The sequence below is a fragment of the Protopterus annectens genome, chromosome 5.part0 (genome assembly GCF_019279795.1).
Source record: "Protopterus annectens isolate FY-2018-M chromosome 5.part0, PAN1.0, whole genome shotgun sequence".
NCBI classification, from domain to species: Eukaryota; Metazoa; Chordata; order Ceratodontiformes; family Protopteridae; genus Protopterus; species Protopterus annectens.
In genome coordinates, this window is record NC_056735.1 from 733166462 (window position 1) to 733192414 (window position 25953).

The following is a 25953-nucleotide window of genomic DNA, read 5'->3' on the forward strand; positions in this document are numbered from 1 at the left end:
CTGCTCATTACAACACATATCCTCCCCTCTTTTCTTATCCACTGCTAAAACAATACCTCAGAGGGACCAAAAATTTAAGGCCTCCCAGGAGAGCACCAACTTCTGCATGGGACCTCAGTTTTGTGCTGAAAAAACTTACCCTGCCTCCTTTTGAACCAGCAGCTTCTGCTGATATAAAATTTCTATCTTGGAAGACAGCTTTTCTATTGGCAGTTACTTCAGCTAGAAGGTATTCGGAACTACAGGCTCTCATGGCAGTGGAGCCTTTCATTCTATTCTACCCGGACAGGGTGGCCATCAGGACCAACCCTTCCTTTATGCCTAAAGTGTTGTCCAGTGTGGCTCTTAACCAGACCATTCACCTGCCAACTTTTTTCCCAAATCCGCAGACCAAGGGGGAGCGGATTCTGCATTCATTGGATGTACACAGACAACTAAGATTCTACTTAAATAGGGCAAAATCTCTAAGAAAGTCTGAGCAACTACTGGTAGCATTTGCTGCAGGATCAGAGGGGAAGGCTATATCAAAGTAGACTTTTTCTGAATGGATAAGCCACTGCATTCGTTTCTGCTATTTGCACCATGGCAAACCTGTGCCCAAGGGAATCAGATCCCATTCCACCGGGGCTGCCTCCACTTCAGCAGTTTTTCTCAGATGGGTCCCAACCAAAGACGTTCTAGAAGCTGCAACTTGGAGTTCTGTTCATATGTTCACAAAGCATTATCATTTACCTCCTTTCTCTAAATCTAGGGCAGGCTTTGCCACTGCAGTCCTGCAGGGCCTTATAGCTGCTCCTAATGCTGTTTAGTTCCATCCTCCCTTCCACAGCTTTGGGATTCTACCCAAATGTAATGACTGCAACAGTGAAACACGAATAACATAGTACAGTTGTGTACACTTACCATAAATGTAGATGTTCGAGTGTATTCACTGTTGCAGTCCAGGTTACCCACCCGCCATCCCCCATTCTATACCTTTTCTTTCCCTCACTATACTCAAAAGCCTTTGTGGTGTATTTGCTTTTTAGTTGAAGGTAAATTTTATGTTTCTAAAGTGCATTTATATATTTAGTTTATTTATATATTTTTTTGCTCCCCATTTGGGAGGCACCTAACATCTGGGGCAAGTAAAACTGATTAAAATGATGTCTGCTGCATGTTTTATACACCTGACGTCATGGAACAGGCGACAGCAACCGACGCAGGACCCAAGACTTTGTTATTCAGGCCGACTGAGGGCAGCCTGCCAGCAGATTACCCAAATGTAATGACGGCAACAGTGAATACACTCGAACATCTACATTTATGGTAAGTGTACACAACTGTACTATTTTACGCATTCTGCTGAACAAATTGGTAAACATACATTGCAATGTGGTTTTGATTCACTAGAGGCATCTTGCAGGACTGCGATAACTGGGTCTTTACTTAGAAGGCATGATTTGCTTAAGGAGCAATCCTTGCCAGATCATGTTAAAGCGAAATTACTGGATGCTCCCTTAAATCAGGGCCACCTGTTTGGCAACAAGGTAGAAAAAGTTCTTAAAAAGATGGAGGAAAAAGTTAAAATTATGCAAACTGTTAAAGACTTTTTACAAGTACACCCTCCAAGATTTAGTAGGCATTGGCCTTCTAAGAATTGGTCCTTTCCTGCCTCTTCCAGACCTTCTCAGTCCAAACCAGATCCAGCAGAGCACCCAGGCTTCAGTCCCAGGGGTCGCACAGGACTAAGCAATGGGGGGCCTCCACTTCCAAATTTGGGAGTAATAAAACTCCCCCCCTATGGTAAACTGTCTCAAAGACTTCTTTTTAAAACTTCCAAGCACTTCTCAACTGACTGCCCCTTTGGGGGGAAAAATTGCTCTTCGTGCAAAGAACTGGAGACTCATTACCCAGGACAAATGGGTTTTAAATATAGTGTCCCAAGGATACAGATTTCACTTCCACACGTCACCAACTCCAAGCGGTTGGTCGGATCTACCTCCAAAGCAGTGGACAGAGGCCCAAAAGCAAGTACACTCTCTCTTAAGCTTAGGGGCTATTCATTTGGTACCAGAAGAGAAAAAGGGACAAGGTTTCTACTCGAGATTTTTCCAGGTACCCAGAAAAGATGATTCATGGCATCCTATCCTGGACCCACCTACTCTAAACACTTTTTTGGTGATTTCCAAAAATTCAAGATGCTGACTCTTCACCAGTTGCTTCCTATGCTAAGCAAAGATGCCTGGTTGGAAACACTAAATTTAAAGGAAGCATACCTACACATCCCAATCGGGGAATCTTTCAGAAGATACCTATACTTCAAAGCAGGCTACACGCACTATCGGTTCTCTGCACAACCCTTTGGCTTATCTACTGCGCCCAGGGTATTCACAAAGTGCCTACCTCCATTCATTGCATTTTGCAGGCATAGAAATATTCAAATATACCAATACCTGGACAATTGTCTAATTCAGGCAGAAATCCAGGATATACTTTTGAATCATCTGGCTTTTGTACAGAGGGTGCTAACTTGTCTAGGGTACACCATAAATAAAAAGAAATCACACCTGGTACCCTGTCAACAAAATATATTCCTGGGAGCAAGCTTGAATACAACTTCCCACATGGCTTTCCTCACGCCACAGAAACAAATTCACTTGGCAGCCTACTTCAAACAAATGGTCACAAAAACCCTGCTATCTGCAAGGCAAATACTACAAGCCTTGGTGTTCATGGCCTCCTGCATTCTTCTAATTCCATATGCAAGACTGCATATGAGGAAACTACAATGGTATCTAAAAAGCCTTTGATGTCAACATTCTCAGGATCTAGAAGAAATTATTCCTATCATTCCTTGTCTACGCCTAGAGTTCCTTTGGTGGGCAGAGGCCTGCCAACAGAACAAGGGGCTACCATTCACACTACCCCCTGCCACCCAAGACCTAACAGACTCATCAGGGTATGCATTGTGGGGGGGGCGCACTTGGCAGTGAAGTGCATTCAGGGCAAATGGAACCCAATTCAAATGCACCTTCACATCAATCATAAACAAATGTTAGCTGTACAAAATGCTCTGACAGCCTTCAAGAGACACATTCTTCCAGGACAATTAATGGTAAAGACGGATAACACCAGTGTTATGTGGTACATAAACAAGCAGGAGGGTACACATTCTTACCCCCCTCTGCGGACTAGCCATAGCATTGTGGGACACATCCTTGAGCTAACAAGTACATCTACAAGCTCAATTCCTGCCAGGAAAATTAAATACACTGGCAGACAGACTAAGCAGAAATCTCATGGACCCACACGAGTGGAAACTAGAACCAAGGATTTTCAACATGTTGACAAGCAAATGGGGGAGCCCAGATACGGACCTGTTTGCCTCGCCCCAGAACTATCAATTGGAAAAATTTTGTGCAAGGACTCCCCACAGACAAGCTTGGAAAGTGGATGCTCTGTCCTTCAGCTGGAAAAACGTCTCAATTTATGCCTTTCCTCCTCTGCCTTTGCTCTCCAAAGTACTACTAAAGATCAAAAAAGACAAACCAAGGATGATTTGGATTGCACCAGCCTGGCCATGCCAACACTGGTACCCTGTCCTGCACAGTGTGTCACTGTTGGCCCCATGGCACCTGCCTCAGACTCCTACCCTGCTGTCTCAGCAGGAGAACCAGATTCTGCACCCTCAGCTTCAAACATTGAACCTAGCACCCTGGCTGATTACCTAAGCTCTCTTTTACCATCCCTCAGTAAACCAGTGATGGATGTCATTTTAGAGGCAAGAAGGCCTAGTACTAGAAAATCTTATGCTGAAAAATGGAAAAGATTCTGTGCATGGAACCATTCTCAAGGGATGAGCACAGCAGTGCCCAATTTACCTCAGATTTTACAGTACTTAACTGAGATGCTTCACAAGGGCCTGTCATTTTCTTCAAAAAACTGTTCACGCCTCAGCCATTTCAACTCATTATAACACAGAACCTCCCCTCTTCTCTCTTCGACTGCTCAAGCAGTTCCTCAGAGGGGCCAAAAATTTAAGACCACCCAGGAGAGTTCAAACTCCAGCCTGGGACCTTAATTTTGTATTGGAGAAACTCACCCTTCCACCTTTCGAGTCAGCTGCTACTGCAGATTTAAAATTCCTTTCTTGGAAAATAGCTTCCCTTTTAGCCATCACTTCAGCAAGAAGGGTATCTGAATTACAGGCCCTTATGGCAGTGGAGCCTTTCATCATCTTTCATGCGGACAGGGTGTCCCTCAGGACCAATCCCTCTTTCATGCTAAAGGTGGTATCCAGTGTGGTATTTAATCAGTCCATTCATTTGCCTACCTTCTATCCTAATCCACAGAACAAAGGGGAACAGATACTGCACTCCTTAGATGTGCACAGACAACTTAGATTCTACTTGGACAAGTCTAAACCTCAAAGGAAATCTGAACAACTGCTGGTGGCATTTGCTGCAGGGACAGAGGGGAAGGCTATTTCAAAGTGAACCATCTCCAAATGGATAGGTCATTGTATTCCCTTCTGCTGTAAGCACCATGGAAAACCTATCCCACAGGGGATGGGTTCCCACTCAGCCAGAGCTGCATCTACCTGTACAGCCTTTCTCAGAGGCGTACCTACCAGGGACATCCTAAAAGCTGCTACCTGGAGTTCTGTACATACTTTCACCAAGCATTACCATTTGCCAATTTTCTCTAAATCCAGAGCTGGCTTTGCCACTGCAGTTTTGCAGGGCCTTATAGCTGGTCCTAATGCTATCTAAATTCCTCCTCCCATCCTTAGCTTTGGGAATCTACCCAAATGTAATGACTGCAACAGTGAAACATGAAGAACATAGTATGATTATGTACACTTACCATAAATGTAGATGTTCGAGTGTATTCACTGTTGCAGTCCTGGTTACCCTCCCTCCAGCCCCTTGACTTCGTTTGTATACCTCTTCTCTCCTTTTCAATGCTTAAAAGCTTTTTGGTGTATTTGCTTTTTTGTTTGAGGTATAACCTTGTATATTTATAGATTTAATTGCTTCCCAATCGGGGGGCACGTGACATCTGGGGCTAGAAAAACTGATGTAATGATGTCGTCTGCATGTTTTATACCCTTGATGACCTGACGTCACGGAAGAAGAGACAGCACCTGACGTAGGACCTAAGACTGTGTTAATCAGGCCGACTGAGGGCTACTGCAAGCAGATAACCCAAATGTAATGACTGCAACAGTGAATACACTCAAATATCTGCATTTATGGTAAGTGTACACAACTGTACTTTAAGGCCCCTGTACAGGCAGAAACCTATAATTCAAAGTGGAAATGAATGATGATGCAACAGGCGGGAAGCTTAAGAAGAAAGGAGGAGACTCTAACCATACAAAATGTTATATTCATAAAGTAGCAGAAAGTATTCGAAGAACTAAGCCAACATGTGAATGGAGGAAAGGAGATTCTGCCAATAGGGATGACTGCAATTAGGGATACAAACAATAGGCAACAGGGGACTGGAATTTATTGGAGAAAACTGGCAAAAGATCAAAGATATTGGGAACAAACAATTCGAGAGGAAATGTAATAGAATGGGAAGATGCCAAGTATTTATTTGAACTGCAGACTAGAGATTGTCTTCCCTATCTAGGATAGATATCAGAGTATATGCAAAGGGAAAGAAATAGGAGGATCTTTAGTGGTGAAACACCAGCACTGTCAGAGTTTTTAGTAGAATCTAGAACAGAAGCTGCTGTTAAAAAAAGAATAAATAGTAGTATGTCCAAAATATTGCTTGATAACTATAAGAATCAATCAGAGGCAGTTAGAAAGTTCTGGGAAGAAAAATTAGATAAGCAGTTCACATGGAAACAGTGGGGGATGTACGTATCCCTCCCAAATATGCAGCAAAGTCTAGAAGATTTATGATCTTGGCTTGGAAGTGTTTACATGGGTATTTTTGTACCCCAAGTACACTCCAAATACTTTTTCCTCAGGTAGACAGCAAATGTCAGAGGTGTGATGGGGAAGAAAGACATAATTGGGAACATATTTTCTGGGAGTGTATTAAATTGGCAGACTTAAAGATTCCCTGCAGACTGCTGTACCAGCGGTACTGGGTGAGCAAATTGGTTTAACTAAGGAAATTATTTTTTAGCTATGTTACAGATTAGGAATAGCCTAGGCGTAGTAAGGCCTTGTTGAGTCTAATTATGGAGGCTGCCAAAAAAACAATTACTAGAAAATGGAAATCAAAGTCTTAACCATGTTTACTAGAGGGAAGTGAGTATAGTAAGAGATAAAACAATTGGAATTGTGATCTTTAGAAAAGGGTAGGAGCAAATTGCATAGAAAAAATGGGAATTGTGGGAACAATACATGCAGAGAAGGAACAAGCTTTAAAAGCAGGCAAGATTTGAATGACATTTGTAATGTTTGACAGTCACTGGATAAGATTATAAGTGATGATGTTAGCACATAAAATTGTGTCAGTATGGTTTGTGATGCTTAATGTTTGCAACTGAAATTGTCAATATAATTTTTCATTTACATAAATATATTATTGTCTACATCATACGTGATAATTTAATAAATATGTTTCTTGTTTAAAAAAAATATACAGATTTAATCAAAAACATTGGTATGCCACTGACAAGTAACACATTTGGTGGTCATAACAGTGATTTGCTGTGTAGCAAGGATTTGTGTTGTGTCCATGAAAGAAAACAAACATCTGTTGGTGTTTGAAACCCAGGTAGTTCAGCTCATCTGCCTTGGCTGCTGGTGACCTTGCACTTAATGTTTTTTCCCCTCAGGAGTTTATGCTGACTTAGAATGCATGTATTTAACCCTTAATGAATTATTGTCCTGATGTAGTAATCATTTTTTTGAATGCAGAACCCCAAAGTTGGCACCAAAGAATCTGGAGGGAAGGTACAGATAACCTGGGATAATCCTAAAGAGCTGGAGGCATATATCCAGAAGCTTCAGTCTGCAGCTGAACACCTTGCCACTGAGAACAGAAAGTTGAGAAAGTGGCATACAGATTTCACTGAAAAGGTTAGTTGATGAGTGAAATGTTTTATCTTTCTATAAAGAGTCATGTAGTATGAGTCATCTGTTAAGATTTTTTTTTTTTTTTTTTAACATAGGTTGTCTCCCTTATGAATATTGACCTTCTTCGCCAACAGCAGCGATGGAAAAATGCATTACAGGAACTACGAGCTGCTTTCTCAAGTCTTGAGTCTCAGGTAGAGAAAAAGTCCATATGTAATAAGAATGTTAATATGGCTTGAACTTAATTCGCAAATGCAACACTTTGAAAAAGTAACTTGATAGCCTTATTTTTGAAAAAAAACAAAAAAATGTTATGCGACATAGACACACAGACTATCTATATAAATGTTAGCATCTTAGGCACTAAAGCATAAAACTGGAGGGACTTTTGAGTCCAGATGCTTGCCTTTTTTCCTGGGCTGGGGTGTAGGTAACATGCTTAACTCTGACAAGAAGTGACAAGATGTAGGTTGACTTTATTGAATGCATGTGTGAGGATTCAGTTATCTATGTTTCAAATTAAAACCCACAGAGTCTGGGTGTCAAAAGATACAGTCATCCATAGTTTGGTGGGGTGATTAACCACTTGATGGCTGACCTGAAGGCTGTTCACTGATATTTCTGTCATGGAGGCAAGGGGACTCCCCAGCAATGTGTTTTTTCAAAGGTGGGTTAAACCTATCATTACGGGAGGATAAATGAACCCTTTGGGGAAAGAAGATAATTAGTGGATTCAGCCAGAGGGTAGCTGAGATGATAATCCTATAATGAGGAATTGTATGCTGTAATGTCCTTTGGTCATTCTTGGTTTGCTTGTTTATTTTTATTATACAACCTGCCCTTGGCTTCTCGTTTTTGTTTGAACCAGTCAGAAATTGACTTTTGCTGTTCGTATGAAATGTCAAGTCTTGACAACTGAAGAAAATAAGACCAACAATCCAGGAGAAAAGTGAATATTGAATGTCACTCTTCTATCTTCTTTTTTTTTGCAGGGTAGCAAGCCCCCACACCACTAAACTTGTATATTTATATATACCTACTTTTTGGTCACCATACCTTGGAGAAAAGGGAATATTTGAGAAATGGTAGCCTTTGACTTGAATTATGCAAGTCCTGATTTTCAGCAGTTCATTCTTCCATTTTGGAACTCACTCATGTAGATCCTACTATTTCATTTGATTTAAATTTGCTTTTTGTATTCATCCTGAACATCCCTTTGGTTGTGTTTGGTCATGTCATCTACTTCTACTGGCATTGTATCTGGTTGTGGTAGGCACCTGTTTGACTGGGTTCATATGGAAAGCCTACAGTCTGGGATAAATCACATCATTTTATGGGTTTTTCAGTTTCTTAATTTATCTGTTTAGTTGGAGTTCTTGCAAAATATAATGGAAATCTCAGGTCTGCTGCTGCCAGTCAATCAAGCTCCGTCTTTGCAGTCATGCTGACATGCCCCTCATATGAGGACTTCCCCTTGTGGGAATGTAGATTGGTAACTCTTGAGGAAACACATGTAGGTGATGTACATGATGTTTCATGGCAGTAGTTGTATAATGTGTTAGTGAGAGTTTATAATAAAACCCAGAAGCTCAATCACATTCTTTGTTTTTTTTTTGAGAGAGAGAGAGATGTGTGTATGGAGTGTACAATTATGCATTTTGTCCTCTCTTTTCAAAATGTTGTCATGTACACTTTTAGTTAGCAACATATGATGTTGACTAAGTATGGCTCTCTCCTTGATTAAGAATTGTTTGTGGGAGGTTGTCATCCAGGTAGTCACAAGGTTTTTAGACCTAATCTTTTTCCCCACTACATGCCTGTGGTCTTTCCTCTGTTGCCTGTTTTAATTGATATCCTCCACTGAGTGCTAAATCAGCTGTTTACCCAACGCATTAAAAAGAAATAAAGTGAAATTAGTTCCTTTTACCAAGTAAACATTAAGAAGTCTGTGTTTTTGTAGGTGGACAAGCTCCCTCCCCCAGCAGCAACCACTACTTTACGTACACTAACTCCATGACTGTACACCCTGGGATAAGGACTCATTCTGATTCCCGTGCTACTGTGATCTTTTTTACAGATATGCTTTCTTTCTGTCAGAACACAGTTTCACACTTGATCACTGGTGTGTGTGCAACTGATTGCATGTAACCCATATGTACTTTGCTACCAGGATATGTCTCTGGTCTCGGTGGAAAGTTTTGGGGAAAACAAAAAAAAAAATTAACATAGAGCAGTAATGTGCTGTACAGAGTTTTGTGTCAAATAAGGTTATGAAAAACTGTTTTCTTACAAATTTTGAAGACACTAATATTAAGGAAGGTGAGGAGGATAGATGATTGGAGAAATGTAGAGCTGTAAAGAAGGTTAGGATGACAGGAAATGTTTATGTTTGGAAGTGGAGGAAAGAACGATAGAAAAAGTTAAATAAGATAGCGTGGTTAAGATAGTCTTCGAAAAGCAATAAATGCAGTGCTGCCTGTTTTATCCGTTTCAAACGTACAGGTTGTTGGATCCAGTCAGATCTGATCTAGGTGCTGACTTTGAAGCTTCTTCAAAATTATAGTCCTGACTTCTCCCCTACCCACAATTCCTTAGACTCCACCCTAGATGCTCAGATCTTGTTTGCCATTCAAACATAGTGGTGGGAGATTGGCATAACAGTTAAGATGTTTACCTTACAGACACACAAGGTGCAGGGTTTGGTTCTCACCTGGGGTAGTTGGCTAGACTTAAAATGGCCCACGAGGGCAGTTAGCCAAGGTACTAATCTGTGAACCTATGAACTTGTGCTAAAGGGGCTCCTTCCAGCACAAACTGAGGCTACCTCACAAACTTTTTCTTCATCCCTCTCCAAATAAGATTGACCTAACTCAGAGACAAGAAAAGAATAAGAACACCGATGGGAATAAGAAGGAGAAAGAGAGAAACAAGTCTTCCATTAAATCTGCTAAAAAGCGGTCACTGGAACTGACTTCTTGGCTTTATCCCCATTCAAAAAACATTCAAAGAAAGGATCCTTTGATGCCTCTGGCCTGATCACCTTCTCCACGTTCCAGGTACTCACTGAGACTGGTGAGTTCTAGATTTCCTTATCCTCCAGGAAAGGAGATACTCCTGACCACCTTCAGTGGTGTTGTCCACTTGGTCATTTGAAAGCTTCACGGATTGATGTTGATAGGATGTTGAAGTGTTTGAGGATATAAATACAGTGTGGGGTTATCCCCATACCTTCATACCTTCTTCTGGAAAGGTACCAGGTTCAGGCCATCTTAACCCTCCTGTGCTGGAATCCATACCGACTTGCTTTTTAGGTCCGGTGTTATTGGATCTTACTGGTACCCAGAGCACCTTTGTAGGCATCTCAAGTGCTCATGACTTAGACATTGACTGCTTCCCTCTCTCTTTCTCTCTCTGTCAACACCGATGCCTTTGGAGCAAGATGAGACTTGAAGCCAAAGCTTCGGCAACAAATTCAGACGGTGTGAATCAACACTGAGATTCTCGGAGTCATCGCTCCTACTCATGGCTTTGATTGTAGACAGCTCGGATCCAAGATTGACTTTGGGGACAGGGGCCATCAGTGGTGAGGATTCCCTTCCATCTTTCCTTGGATTGGAGGGAGTCCTCAGTGTGGGTGTTAGCTTTGACCTTTGAAATGGTCTTGGCAAGTTCTAAAGATAAGATGCCTTCATCCTGCTCAGCTCCCCCCAACCCCAGCTGGGTTCTGCTTCCTCTCTGCATCATCTTGTTGGATAGCTAGTTCCAAGGGCTTCTGGGGAAGTCTGCTTTGACAGTTCCCTATGTGATTCTGAACCTTTTGTTACTCCCCCAAGAAGGTGTCCCCAGAAAACAGACGTGCAAATAGAAGCGCTTATCCTCTTCCCCAGAGTTTTTCACTGAAGAGACTGACATGGAGGAAGGGGAGGACTTCCCTCACTTCCCCTCTGAAGAAGTTATTTTCAGTGATTTTCTCAAGTTAATGAAGCAGCGAGAGAGGGTTGCTCATCCCAGTACCCTTCACTGGATAAGTTGGTGTTCTTGGAAGCTTTTGTTTCTGGACCAGCATCATTCTGGGTGGTGCCTTCCGTTGACCCCTCTTATTGATATTATGGCTCAAGGGGTATGGATTGACCCTAATGTGGTAGAGCCCATCCCCAAAATATCATTTGCATCTTGGCTGCACCCAAGGACAGGAAACAGTGATGAGGGTCCACAGTAGATTATGTGGTGGTGGTAGTAGTCACCAGAAAGGAACTGTTAGAAGAAAGTTCATCTGCTCATCCTCCTAACAGAGAATCTAGGACAATGGACAGGTTTGGGAAGTGGGCCTCTGCATCATCAACTTTCACTGAACTATTTGGCCCATTTAACAAGATTGCAGAGAGACTTGAACAGAGAGATCACCAAGTTCCTCTTGGTGGTTTTACCTGCAGATGTTGAGAAAACATTGAACTCAGGCTTTCTACCCTGAAGCCTTCCTCAAATGTCGCCGTGCATTTACTTTGTAATGCACCTGACAGCATGGCCAGAGCTGTAGGCACCAAAATCATCATGAGCCGCCAAGCTTGAATGGACCTTTGTGACTTTGCAGAAAGCTTTTAATCATCCTTTGTAAATGCCCCTTATGATGGGTCCACATTGCTTGATCCTCAAGTTGAAGATGCACTTACTAGGAATTAACAGGATGGTAAGACTCTGTATGTTAGGAGTACACTTCTCTACCCTGCAAAAAATGTCTCTCTGAACCAGAGATAGGAAGTTGGGGTTCCACATATCATAGAGTACTTTCCACAATTCCCACTATGATGGACCTGGCAGAAGGGGAGGCATTGATAATGGATGACAGCTTAGTGGCAGAGGCAGACCACATAACCAAGGCTTTTGTGGTTCCTTTTCTGAGAAAAGCACTCCTGAACATTTTCCCGACTTGTGCACTCTTGAGGCAGTCAGAGGTGTCAATCTTTGCATCCTCAAGCCTGGCACAGAATAACATCAGATTCCTAGGTGCTAAAGCTAGTATCCAGAGACTGTTTTGTTCCTTTTTCCCTTCCACCTCAGAAAAAAAAAGAAACTCCCTGATGTTCCACCCTGTCAGTGGGTCTTAGCAGCCATAGAAATTTTAAAGCTGCTAGAAGAGTCGTCCAGCCTGTCCTCCACAACCAGTTATACTCCAGAGTCTATTTCAGCTTCTTTCTAGTACCAAAGAAAACAGGGAACCTCAGACACATTTTGGATCTCAATCAGTTAAACCAGTTTGTAAAACAGACAAAATTCCAGATTGTCACAGTACAGTCTAGTATACTTCTACTGAAGAAGGGCAATTGGATGTGCTCCATAGATTTCTAGGATGCCTACTGTCATGTCAAAATAACAAAATAATCCAGGAGATTTCTCCACTTTTGCTGGGAGTCTATTACTACCAATTCCAGGCAGTGCCATTCATTCTCACTCAACCCCCAGGGTGTTCACCAAGATCATGTCAGTGGTAGTTGTGCACCTGCATCTACTGGGGATCCAAGTCTTCCCGTATCTTGATGATTGGCTTCTCACTACTACCTTTGAGCAAATAATGTTACGCCACCTGCACCAGGTACTCCAGTTGTTACTGGACTCTCTTGATATTTTGATAGATTTACAGATATACTTAACTCCAACACAGAGTACAGAGTTTATAGGATGCCAGCTAGATACAAAACTGCAAATAGTCAGCCTTCCCCAACCCGGACTTTTGCCACTTCGTCTCACAGCATTATGAGTACTGCATCACCCATCACCACCCGCAATATTAGTTTTTTGCCTATTAGGCTTTATGGCATCCACAATATAAATGTTGCCATTAGCCAGATACTACATGAGACTACTGTATTGGACTTTAGCAGTGCCGTGGTCTCCATCCATTTACCCGTTACTTTCAAAAATCCAAATTATGCAGGTCTGCAAACAGCGTGTCACCTGGTGGATAACACCCCGACTGTAACAGAGGGTCACCCTTTCCCGTCTGAATCGCCAGTTGCAACAAAAAACAAGAATGCCTCTCTTCTGGGTGGGGGGGGGGGCATTTTGAAGGGGGAATGGTCCAAGGTACATGGTCATCATTAGAGCATTATAGGTCAATCTTCACATCAGTTTCTTGAGTTGAGAGCAGTCCTCCTAGCATTGCATGCATTTCAGGAACTCTTACCCAAGGGTGTAATTTCCATACAGATAAACAACATGGCAGTAGTACATTACATCAACAAGTAAGGGGGGAACACATTCTTATCCTCTACATCGAGAGGCCATGAGAGTCTGGCAGTGACCGATGTCTTCACAACGCCTTCTGATAACAATGCACATCATGGTTTTGTCCACTATACTAATGGACAAATTGAACAGAATGGTCTTGATGTGCCTCATGAGTGGTCTCTCAATCCTACAGTGACACTTTTAATATTCAGTTGGGGCCAGAGTTGCTGCGACCTTTTTGCATCCTATATAAACAAGTCCATTAGGTATTTTGCCTTTATTGCTCCACAGGGGTAGTCACCAAGGAATGATGTTAAGTTGTCAATCTCACCTTCATTCTTGCTGGATGGGTTCGGAGCCGATCCTCGGCTCCGACTCGGCACTTGCTTTAGCTTGAGAACTCCTTTTACCAGCTCGAGGCAACCCTATATCCCATGATGCAAGGCGGAACTACCTCAGATCTCGTTTGCCGCTTAGCGAAAGAGGTCTCCTTTACCAGCAGAGGTAAGTGAATTTCTTGTTAAAGAAAAGAGAAGCTTAGTTAGGGTTTTATTTCCCCTTGTATCCTCATTTATAGTCTGTAGTGAGTTACAGCCCACCCTATTCCCTTGTTTTTCAAACTTTATAATCTTGTTATAACCTTTAGTGAAAGTTTTTAGTTAGGCCTAAAACCCCATTGGTTAATCCCTTCCTGTGTGTTGTGTGTTAGGGGATTAATTTTGTGTGTTTGTTGGGGTTTGTGTGTTACTTCCTCCTAGGATATGTCTAGGGAAGGCAAGGTCTCAGGCTTCAAAAAGTGTGACTCGTGCTGTCAGAAAATGTCTCTGACAGACGGTCACACTTCTTGTGTTTATTGCCTGGGGCCTTTGCACCTGCAGGACTCCTGTGCTTTGTGTCACTCTTTTAGCCAGAGAGTCCTGCAGGAAAGGAGGAATAAGCTTATCCTCCGTGGCTTACTTAAGCCAGAAGGTTCTCCCTCTAAAGCAGGGTCTGGGAAACCTTCTAAGCCACCGAAGGCTCAGGCTTCAGTATCCAAGCCTCCTCCGGTGGCTCCGGCTGGAACCGATGTATCTACCTTAAAAGTAGTGGGTTCGGTGCCGGCTGGTTCCGATACCTTGTCTACTGTAGCCTTGTCGGCTCCGGCTGGAGCCGACACCTTATCCAGCATCGGAGCCGAGAAACCTTCGGCTCCATCTGGAGTTCAGGGACTTCGGCCCGATGGCTTCGTCCCGAAGAGATCTCGGTCCCCTTCTACTGAGTATCCACTGCTCCGGGTCTCCTCTTTGTCGGAGCGGAGCCATCGGAGCCGATCTTCGAGATCTTCCAGGCTGTCTGACCACGACTTGGAGAGGGTGGTAAGCAGGCTGTTGAAGTCTCAGGCACTGGCCCAAATGCTCCATAGCCCGTCTCAACAGACTTCGCTATAGCCTCACCCCTTGAACTTCCTCCTCCGACTCCACACCAGAGTTCGGAGCCGGAGCTTCGGGACAGCGACTGTTTCGTGCCGGAGCCGATACATCCTTCGCCCGCTGCCTCGGCTCCGATCTCCTCCTTGAGACCTTCCTTGAGGGATCCGTCGCCGGGTTTCCTTGTCGGCTCCGAGGGGCTAGTGGCATCGGACCCTTGTCCGACCCCGCCTCCCTCTCGGGCTTCGCTTTGGTAAGCTCGGCGCCGACATCGGCCTCGAGCCTTCCCTCTCAGTGGAGCCGGGCATTCCTGTTTCCTCGAGCGGGATATTCCAGACTCCCGGGAGGGAGCCTTTGAGGTGATGAGGAGTGTCCTGGCCTCTGAGCCTGGTCAACGGTCCATCCCTCTAGCTCCTCCCTCATCAGTGCCTGCAGACGCCACTTGCCAGCCTCTTGCTCTCAGGCCCAGGGATCCATCGCCCCAGGTTTCCCCATTGGGAATTTCCTCCTCTTCCGAAGTTTCTCCTGATCCTGCAGGTGGACCCCTCGGAAGAGGACGGTAAGAGGAAACACACAGACTCCCGAGTCTACTACATCGGATACCGACTTAGATGAGTCGGAGGGTTCCCCACGATCCCCCTCTGAGGATGTCTCTTTTTCAGACATCCTTGAGCTCCTCAAACAGAGGGGGAAATGGCCAGCCATTGATCCTTCCGAGGATGAGTCGGTATACCTGGAGGCTTTTGGATCCCGACCCTCCACCTCCTGGGAGTCTCAGCCTTTCGACCCACTTATGCAGGTAGTGGCTCGGAAGGCGTGGGCGGCTCCAGATTCTGTGGAACCTGTCCCCAGGAGACCATCCAAATTCATCACGGCCCCTACGGACAAACAGTTCCTTTCCAAAGGTGTCTCTGTGGATGCTATGGTGGTGGCGGCGGCCACTAAGAAGGAACTGGCGGATCCTTCAGTACCTGTCCATCCTCCTAACAAGGATTCTAGGACCATGGACAGGTATGGAAAGCGGATGTTTTCTTCAGCGACCTTTGCTATGCATTCGCTGATCTACCTTTGTCACTTCACCAGGCTTCAACGAGATATTCTCAAGGAACTGGGTGAAGTAGTCCAGGATCCTTCTGCTGCTGGGGCTCAAGAAAAGATTGCCTCGCAGCTTGCAATCCTGAATTCCATATCTAACTCCTCCATGCGGCTCATATCCTATGCGGCCGATGGAGCGAGCAGGGCCGCAGGCACAGGAGTTGCTCTTAGACACCAAGCCTGGATGCGGCTTTGTTATTTTGCGGACCCCTTTAAGGCGTCCTTCACTAATACCCCCTTTGATGGTTCGGCTTTGTTCGGACCTCAGGTGAAGGATACCTTGACCAGGTGTGAGCAGGACGGTAAAACTCTTTCTGCTGTTGGAGTCCAGTTTTCCACTCCTTCTAGACCATATCCCAAGGGTCAGAAGGGGGGGAAGATGTGGTTCCGTAAAGCCCAAGGAGCTACACCGGACGCACGTGGTCAGTTTACCCCCAGAGGCAGAGGGGGTAACAATAATAGACACCGCCTGAGAGGCAGGGGGGGGTCCTCAGAACCAGGGCAACAGGGAGTCTCTTCCTGAGAAGCCCTTTCAGCATCCCTGAGGTGTTGCCCGACTGTCCACCCTTGGAGGCAGTCGGGGGAAGGATTTTGCTGTACCCAGTAGCCTGGCAATCCCTATCTCAAGAGATGTGGGTACAGTCGATCATATCCGAGGGTTACAAAATCCCCTTCGAAAGGTTTCCCATACCTCTACAATCCCTTCCAGACATCTCACCCGGTCAAAGGGATTTGGCAGAACAGGAGGTTTCAAAGCTCCTAGAAAAAAGAGCCGTCAAGACTGTGCCGGCAGACCAGGTAAGATCCGGCGTCTACTCGAGATTCTTTTTGGTCCCCAAAAGGATGGGAGATTGGAGACCAATATTAGACCTGAGCAATCTAAACAGATTTGTCAAGAAGGCAAGATTCCGGATGGTCACGCTTCAGTCCATTCTGCCCTTTCTGGGCAAGGACAACTGGATGTGCTCTATAGACCTTCAGGATGCGTACTATCACATAAAGATTCACAGATGCTCCAGAAGGTTTCTCCGCCGCTAGGGACCAGTCATTACCAATTCAGAGCCCTGCCCTTTGGCCTCACTTCAGCCCCCAGAGTGTTTACCAAATGCATGGCAGTGGTCACAGCTCATCTGAGACGTCAAGGATTCCAGGTGTTTCCCTACTTGGACGACTGGCTACTCTCCGCCACCACCAAGTGTCAGCTTCTTCAGTCCAGAGACTACACTCTACAGCTTTGCAGGAGTTTGGGAATTTCAGTAAATTTCGAAAAATCTTCTCTGCTGCCTTGCCAATCTATCACCTTTATAGGCGCAGAATTAAACACTGTCAAAATGTTAGCCAAACTAACAGATCAATGAATTCTGGACATCCAAAAATTCGTTCTGATTTTATTGCAGAGCAACAAGATCAAAGCCAGATTTATTCTGAAGGTTCTAGGTCTTATGGCTGCGGCCATTGTTCTTCTACCACTGGCTCGCTTCCACATGCGTCTTCTGCAGTGGATGCTATTCACGCAGTGGTCGTACCACAGTCTTCCGATGAGGCATGAAATCTTAGTCACACAGTCGTGCAGAGCTCATCTAAATTGGTGGATATCTTCCCCTCTTCTTCATCAAGGCCGACCTTTTATTCCCCCTCCTCCAGTTGCCACAGTCACTACGGATGCCTCTCTGATCGGGTGGGGGGGGCATTATCAGGGCAGGATGGTCCACGGACGTGGCAACCCATAGAATACCATCTGCACATAAATGTCCTGGAGATGAGAGCAGTGCTTTTAACGCTGCAAGCCCTCAGCGACTTTCTTCCCACGGGACTATTGCAGTACAAACGGACAACATGTCCGTGGTCTGGTACATCAACAAACAGGGCGGGACCAGGTCCTATCCATTATGTCGAGAAGCTCTCAGACTTTGGCAATGGGCGATCTCCTCTCATCGGTTTCTGATAGCAACGTACATCCCCGGCAGGTCCAACCTATTGGCGGACAGGCTGAGCAGATCCATTCTGATGCCTCACGAGTGGTCTCTCAATCAATCTGTAGTGGATCAGATATTTCTGAAGTGGGGCACTCCTTGTTGCGATCTTTTTGCTACTCCTCAAAACAACAAGTGCCCCGATTTCTTCACTCTTTCCCCTACCAGGCCAACCCCTGAGAGACTCTCTAACCCAGGATTGGCCCCGGGGACTTCTATATGCTTTTCCTCCCTTTCCCTTGATTCCACAAGTCATTCAGAAAGCCACCGTTTTGAGAGCCAAGTTGATCCTCATTGCCCCATATTGGCCTCGACAAATTTGGTTTCCGTCTCTGCATCGTCACCTTCTGGTGCAGCCCTGGCATCTGGACCCAGTTCCGGATCTTTTGATCCACCAGTCGGGTCAGCAGCACTGGGCCATTCATTCTCTCAACTTCACTGCTTGGTTGCTCCACTTCCTTCCCTAGCCAGGCTACCGATGATTTCTGATTCTGTCAGAGACATCTTAGTGTCTTCTTTAAAGTCGTCCACTAGGACTGTTTATGCTAGCAAGTGGCGACGTTTTTCTATTTGGGCAAATTCCAGAAAAATTGATCCCTTCACTGCTCCTGTACATTCTGTTTTAGATTTCCTGGCGGAGGTTTTTCATTCAGGATCCTCGTCATCTACAGTCAAAGTACAACTGGCTGCTATTTCCAAGTATCATGTTGGCTTGCATGACAATAACATTATGTCTCATAGATTGTGCAAGGCCTTTCTAAGAGGAGTTTTTCTCCTAAAACCACCTATAAAGCATCCTCCTCCGCAATGGGATCTAAACTTAATGTTAGCATCCTTGATACTACCTCCTTCGAACCGTCTGCTTCATGTTCTTTGAAGTTATTGACCTGGAAAACTATATTTTTACTGGCTGTCACTTCTGCAAGAAGGGTTTCACAGATTCAAGCTCTCTGCATTCGTTCCCCTTATTTGGTTTTTCATAAGGTCAGGGTATCATTAAGAACGAACCCTTCCTTTCTCCCCAAAGTTGTGTCTCAAACCAATATTAACCAATCTATAGATCTACCAGTCTTTTTCCCAAACTATTCCGACAGAGCTGAACAGAAACTGCATTTTTTGGATGTCCATCGTCAGCTCAGGTACTATTTGCATAGAACTAAACAATTCAGAAAATCGGACCAATTATTTGTCTCCTATGCAGAAAACAGGATAGGTCTTCCAGTTTCTAAAGTGACCTTATCCAGATGGTTGACTTCCACCATTTCCTATGTGTACTCTCTCAGAGGCAAACAGCTATCTTCAAAACCAAAAGCACACTCAACCAGGAGTCTATCCACTTCTGAAGCCTTTCAGGATAGGCTACCTATTGATACCATTTGTGCAGCAGCTACTTGGGCCACGCCTCATACCTTTGTCTCTCATTACAAATTGGACTTGGCCTCCAGAGATAGGGCCAGTTTTGGTTCCACAGTTCTCAAGAGTCTGTTCCATTGAGCCACCCGGGATACAGGTGCTAGGGATGCGGTCCCATCCAGCAAGAATGAAGGCGAGATTGACAACTTAACATTTAGAAGTTATGTACCTACCATAACGCTCCATGTTAGTTGTCTTCTCGCCTTCTTTCTTGGCCCCTCCCTCCTTCCCCCTGGCCTGGACAGATCTTGAAAAGTTCCTATCAGGTTGTTTTCCTCCTGAGCCTTCATATGGGGACTTCTATTATGAATTTGTGTTCCTAATTATGTTAGGTTAGTCTTTAGCAGGGTAGGTTTGCTACCAAACGAGATCTGAGGTGGTTCCGCCTTGCATCATGGGATATAGGGTTGCCTCGAGCTGGTAAAAGGAGTTCTCAAGCTAAAGCAAGTGCCGAGTCGGAGCCGAGGATCGGCTCCGAACCCATCCAGCAAGAAAGAAGGCGAGAGAAGACAACCAACGTGGAACGTTATGGTAGGTACATAACTTCTAATTCTGGTCCATAATTGGCCCCTGGACCTTCTATATGCCTTTCCCTCATTGCCCCAGTGAGCAAATTCAAACAGAAAGCAAGACATTGCAAGGCCAAGGTGTTCCTCATTGCCCCTTTTTGGCCCTGACAGACATGATTCCCCTACCTTTGATCTCTTCTTGTACATCCCTCTTGGATGTTAGATCATTATACAAACCTATTGACCCGTCCATCCAAACTGTCTCCTCCATACCAGAAGTCCATAAAATTAATTGCATGATTCCTCCAATTTTAACCATAGCCAGAGACGCCAGGCTTTCCTCTGCAGTAGTCAGTATTCTTTCTGCTTTTGAGAAACTGTCCACTAAAAAAAAAAAAAAGTACCAGAATAAATGGAAGAGCTTTTCAATTTGGGCCTACTGCAAAGATCCTCGGCCTCCACCGACACCACGCCAAAACCGGCTACACGTGGTCCGGTTCTCAGCGAGGCACCTACGCAGCCCCTGGCTACCGATTACACTTCTCTGGCGGTGTCTTCTGTAACCGAGACCACAGGTACCTCGGCCCATACCCTGACTACAACTACCGAAGCCACTGTGAGTGTTGAGCCTCTTAATGTGGACAGGTCCACTTCCACCCATGGTGTCTTCAGACCCTCATCTTCCTTTTCCATAAAGGCCTTTACTAAGTTCAAATCAGCCATGCATCCCAAGAGGCCTATTGCACAGGGCCCATCTCCAGGCCCCATGCCTAAAAAGCAGATGCTCAAAATGGCTGAGGATTTAATTACTCTTATCAGGGGTTCCCAACCCCCTCCGGACAAGAGACCCAGAGTGGAGGAAGATTCTCCCTCTTCTGACCAGGGCTCCATTATTTCAGAACATTCTGATGAAGAGGAGCACTCGTACTCTCCCTTTGAAGATTCTGATGCAGAGCAGTCCATTCCTTCTGTATCTCCCCCAGAGGATTTTTCTTTCTTTCGGGGAAACCTTGCATACCTTGAGGGAACACTTCCATTGGGAAGGCCAAGATTTTTCAGATTCCAAGAAAAGAAAAGACTTAGGGAATTTCTTTTGCTACCTCAGCACAGACCTCTGGCGATACCTCCTGTCCTGGACATACTTGATGATGTTTACTCGGAGGCTTGCCTTAATCCGGATTCCCTGCCTCCTGCCCCAGTCAAGCCTGACACCAATTTCTTTACAAAAGCCATAATGCTGACCCTGAAACCATTTCTCAAGGCCCCAAGGGAATGAAGGCCTCTACTGCTAAGAACCCATTACCTTCCGAAAGAGAGTCTAGATCTTTAGAAAGGTGGGGAAAAAAGGTATATACCTCGGCCACCCTAGCCATGAGGGCCTTAAATTGTCAGTTCCATATGCTTAAATATCAGCAGTTTCTGTTATCACAATTAAGGAATAAAATGTCACAACCTGAACAACCAGATTTGAAGGAGTTGCAGGATATGATGCATAGTGCGGAACAAGTGGGTAAACGCATATTACAATGTGGCTATGATGCTCTAGAGACCTCAAGTAGAGCTGCTGTTATAGGATCAGTCATTCGTAGACATGCCTGGCTTAGGGAACAAACCTTGCCTGATCATGTTAAAGCTAAACTACTAGATGCTCCTTTACAAAAGGATGTATTATTTGGTACTAATGCGGAGGAGATGCTACGGAAAATGGAAGAAAAAGCTAAATCTATGCAAACTGTCAAAGCCTTTCTACAGGTACAACCACCACGTTTTAGCAGAAATTGGCCTTCAAAAAACTGGTCCTTTCCAGCCACGGACAAGCCCCAAAGAGGTAGATACAGGCACAAGGGCAGAGGACAATCTCAAGGATCATATAGAGGCAGACAATGGCAAACTCCAGCACCAAGAGGTGGCGAAGACAGTGCACAACAATACAGGAAACAAACCCAATGACTTTCCCCTTTGCATGCCAAGCAAGTCTCAGCTGGCAGCACCCTTGGGAGGAAAACTGACATTATTTTCAAAAATTGGCATATTATCACAACAGACAAATGGATCCTGGACATTATAAACAGAGGCTACAGATTTCATTTTCACACACTTCCAAAATGAGAGGCATGCCGAACCTGCCACACAATCAAAGGGCAGAGGCTCAAATACAAATTTCAAAGCTCATGGACATGAAAGCTATTCAGGAGGTACCTACACACCTAACAAGGTCAAGGTTTTTATTCCAGACTATTCCTGGTACCAAGGAAGGGAACCGATTGGAGACCCATTTTGGACTTATCCATCCTAAACACATTTCTACTGCACCAAAATTCAAGATGCTCACCTTACAGCAGCTTCTTCCCATGCTGGGCAAGGAGTCTTGGCTGTTAACATTGGACCTCAAGGAGGCATACCTGCATGTCCCAATCAGACAAAACTGCAGAAGATACCTCAGATTTCTTGCAGGTTCAATCCATTATCAATTCTCTGCATTGCCCTTTGGCTTATCTACTGCGCCCAGAGTATTCACGAAATGCCTGGCATCAGTAATTGCCTACTGCAGACTTCAAGGGATACAAATTTACCCTTATTTGGACGATTGCCTGATCCAAGCGGACAGCAAACACATACTTCTGGAACATCTGGCTTATGTAACACGGTTATTGAATTCTCTGGGATACACAGTCAACAAAGAGAAATCCAGGCTAACACCATCTCAGAAAATAATTTTCCTGGGTGCCAACTTGGACACAAACACCCAGATGGCCTATCTTACGCCAGAAAAACAGGGGCAACTAACTCAGTACTTCAAAATACTAGCAAATTGTACCAGGCTAACTGCAAGGAAAATCCTGCAGGCTCTTGGCTTCATGGCATCTTGCATTCTTCTAATCCCATGTGCAAAGTTGCATATGAGGAAACTTCAATGGTACCTAAAAAACCTATGGTCTCAACACAGCCACAGTTTGGAAACAATAATACCACTAATCCCATGTTTGCAAAAGGAATTTCTGTGGTGGGCCCAAGCATGCCAAACAAACACAGGTCTACCATTCTGCAAGCCTCAAGCAAATCAAGTCATCACAACAGACGCTTCAGACTATGCCTGGGGGACACACATGACAGACAGGTGCATTCAGGGCAAATGGTCCCAAAAGGAAAAGCACCTTCACATCAATCAAAAGGAAATGCTAGCAGTGATAAATGCAATTACAGCTTTCAAGGACCTCCTGCATCCAGGGCAATTATTGATAAGAACAGACAACACCACAGTAATGTGGTACATAAACAAACAAGGAGGAACACATTCATACCCCCTGTGCAGGCTGGCCATGTCACTTTGGAACTTGGCTCTGGAATGGCAAGTCGAACTTCAAGCACAGTACCTGCCAGGTTTGGAAAACACGCTGGCAGACAATCTAAGCAGAAATATGACAGACCCGCACGAATGGAAGTTGCATCCTCAAGTGTTTACAAAGATAATCCAAGCGTGGGGAAGGTCAGACATAGATCTCTTTGCCTCCCACAGGAATCATCAATTGACAAAATTCTGCTCAAGGACATTCCATTCAAAGGCCTGGAGAGTGGACGCCCTTTCTTTCAGTTGGGCAGCACAGACCGTTTACGCCTTCCCACCTTTGCCTCTTCTGCCCAAGGTGCTCTTGAAAGCAAGAGCAGACAGACCGAAGATGATACTGATCGCTCCAGACTGGCCAAGACAACACTGGTACCCACTCCTGTGGAGCCTAACACATTCTCCTCCCTGGACCCTACCTCTAATGCCTCTTCTACTGACTCAGCACAGCTACAAAACTCTTCACAGTCAGCTGAAAACACTCAATCTGGCTGCATGGAAAATTCCTTAACACCACAACAGACCCTACTCTCCAAGGAGGCGCAGGATGTCATTTTGGAGGCCAGAAGGCCATCTACTAGAAAGGCTTCCTCCGCAAAATGGAAACGATTTTGCACTTGGAATGAGAAAAAAGGCCAGGATCCTAGAAAACTGAATTTACCTCAGATATTACAGTATCTAGCTGAGCTGTTGAACAGTGGACTTTCATTTTCCTCCATCAAAATCCATGCCTCAGCCATTTCTGCTGAATACAACACTGATCCACCATTATTCTCCCACCCACTCTTAAGACAGTTCCTCAGAGGGGCTAAGAATATAAGACCTCCAAGGAAACAACCAATACCAGCCTGGGATCTTAATTACATTCTAGAAAATTTAACATTGCCTCCCTTTGAACCAGCTGCCTCAACAGATTTGCAATATTTGTCCTGGAAAACAGCTTTCCTTCTGGCCATTACCTCAGCTCAGAGGGTTTCGAACTACAAGCCCTCATGGCTGTGCAGCCCTTTCTCATCTTCCATCAGGACAGGGTTTCCTACGAACCAACCCGGCCATTTATGCCTAAGGTAGTATCCAGGGTAGCTTTAAATCAGGCCACATACTTACCTACCTTTTACCCCAATCCTCAAAACAAAGGGGAAAGGCTGCTACATTCCTTAGACATCCATAGACAGCTACGTTACTATTTGGACAGAACAAAGCCTTTCAGGAAATCAGAACAACTCTTTGTGTCCTATGCTGTAGGAGCTCAAGGGAAGCCAATTTCCAAACAGACAATTTCAAAATGGATAGGCCACTGCATATGGTTTTGTTACTCCTTTCATGGTAAATCTGTACCTGCAGGCATCAGACCCCACTCCACAAGGGCCACAGCTACCTCTGCAGCCTTCCTCAGAGGAGTCCCTACCAAAGATATTTTGGAGGCAGCCACTTGGAGTTCTGTGCATACCGTCACTAAACACTACCACCTACCTTTATACTCCAAAACTAGAGCAGGCTTTGCCACTGCTGTGTTGCAGGGCATTCTGGCTCCTCCCAGTTCCACCTAGTGCCTACCACACTGTGCGTAGCTTTGGGATTCTACCCATCTGTTATGACTGCAGTTGTATGCACGATGAACATAGTATAGTTTTGTACCTACCATAAATGTAGATGTTCGAGTGCTAATACAGCTGCAGTCCAGGTTTCCCTCCCTCCTTCCCCTCTGGGTACAGACCTAGTGGCTAACTCCTCATCTCACAACTTGATTGGATTATCCTTCTATGGTGTATTTGCTTGCAACTACTGGTTTTTGATTATATTGCAATGCATGATTATATATTATATATATATCTATATATATATTGTTATATATTTTGCCTTCCTTCTGGGGGCACCTGACATCTGGGGCAAGAAAGACTGAAGAAAATGGCGTCGGCTGTGTCTTATATACCCCTGTCGCACTGACGTCAGGAAAGAAAGCGACGACAACCGACGCCGGACCTAGACTTTGGAATTCGGCCGACCGAGGACCCGCCTGACGGCAAGAGAACCCATCTGTTATGACTACAGCTGTATTAGCACTCGAACATCTACATTTATGGTAGGTACAAAACTGTACTTTTTCTTTCTTTATAACTGTCATCATTCCACTGTTACATAAATTGCTCGATTCTTGCTTTCTGTTAAACTACCCTTCTCCTCCTGAACTTTATTCTACATGTATTCTTCCCACTATTCTCATTTATTTCTATGTAATTTACTCATTCTCTTTTCTAAATATCTCTCTTTTGTTATTTTCTCTTTTACACCATTCAGCTGGTTTAGACTTTGATTTCTGTTTTCTAGTAATTGTTTTTTGGCAGCCAACAGAATAAAACTTAACAAGGCCTTACTAAGTGTAGGCAATTCAGATCCTGTGTCCCAGCTCAAAAATAATGTTTTCCTTAGTTATAGCCATTTGCTCACCCAATATTTCTGACAGAGTACTTTGTAGGGAATATTTAAAATTTGCCAAGTCATTACCCTCTTAAAACATATTCCCAGCTGCCTCTTTCTTCCCCATCACACCTCCAGCATTTGCTGTCTACCTAGGTAAAATTCTTTGAAGTTTGCTTGGGGTATAAAATGTCTGTGCAAACACTTCAAAGTAAAAATCCTAAACCTTCTGGACTTTGTTACATATTTGGGAACCATAGATATGTCCTGCATTTGTCCCTTGTAAATTGTTTTTCCAATCTCTCTTCCCAATATTTTTTAACCTCATCTGGTTAATTCTTACAGTTCTGTAGTATTTTATATGCTATACTAATTATTCCTTTTAACAGCAGCTTCTCTTCTGGATTCAGTTAAACCCTCAACCAGAGCAGGTCTTTAACTTATTATTCCCCTATCCCTTTCTGTTTGCCAGTACTCTGATATCATTTCCTGGAAGAGAAGGCAGTCTTGTAGCCCGCAGTCCAAACATCACATCTGAAGTAG

At 44.5% G+C, this 25953-nt stretch overlaps 1 protein-coding gene across 2 annotated transcripts in view; it reads left to right on the forward strand.

Moving 5' to 3' along the window:
- The window catches only part of DYNC2H1 (dynein cytoplasmic 2 heavy chain 1), a 6555988-nt gene that overhangs the window by 1629475 nt on the left and 4900560 nt on the right, over positions 1-25953 (forward strand). For both annotated transcript variants that reach the window (XM_044072582.1, XM_044072581.1), the window contains 2 exons: positions 6870-7031; positions 7124-7222. In XM_044072582.1, the coding sequence (XP_043928517.1) occupies positions 6870-7031; positions 7124-7222 (261 nt within the window). The remainder of the gene's footprint in view (positions 1-6869; positions 7032-7123; positions 7223-25953) is intronic.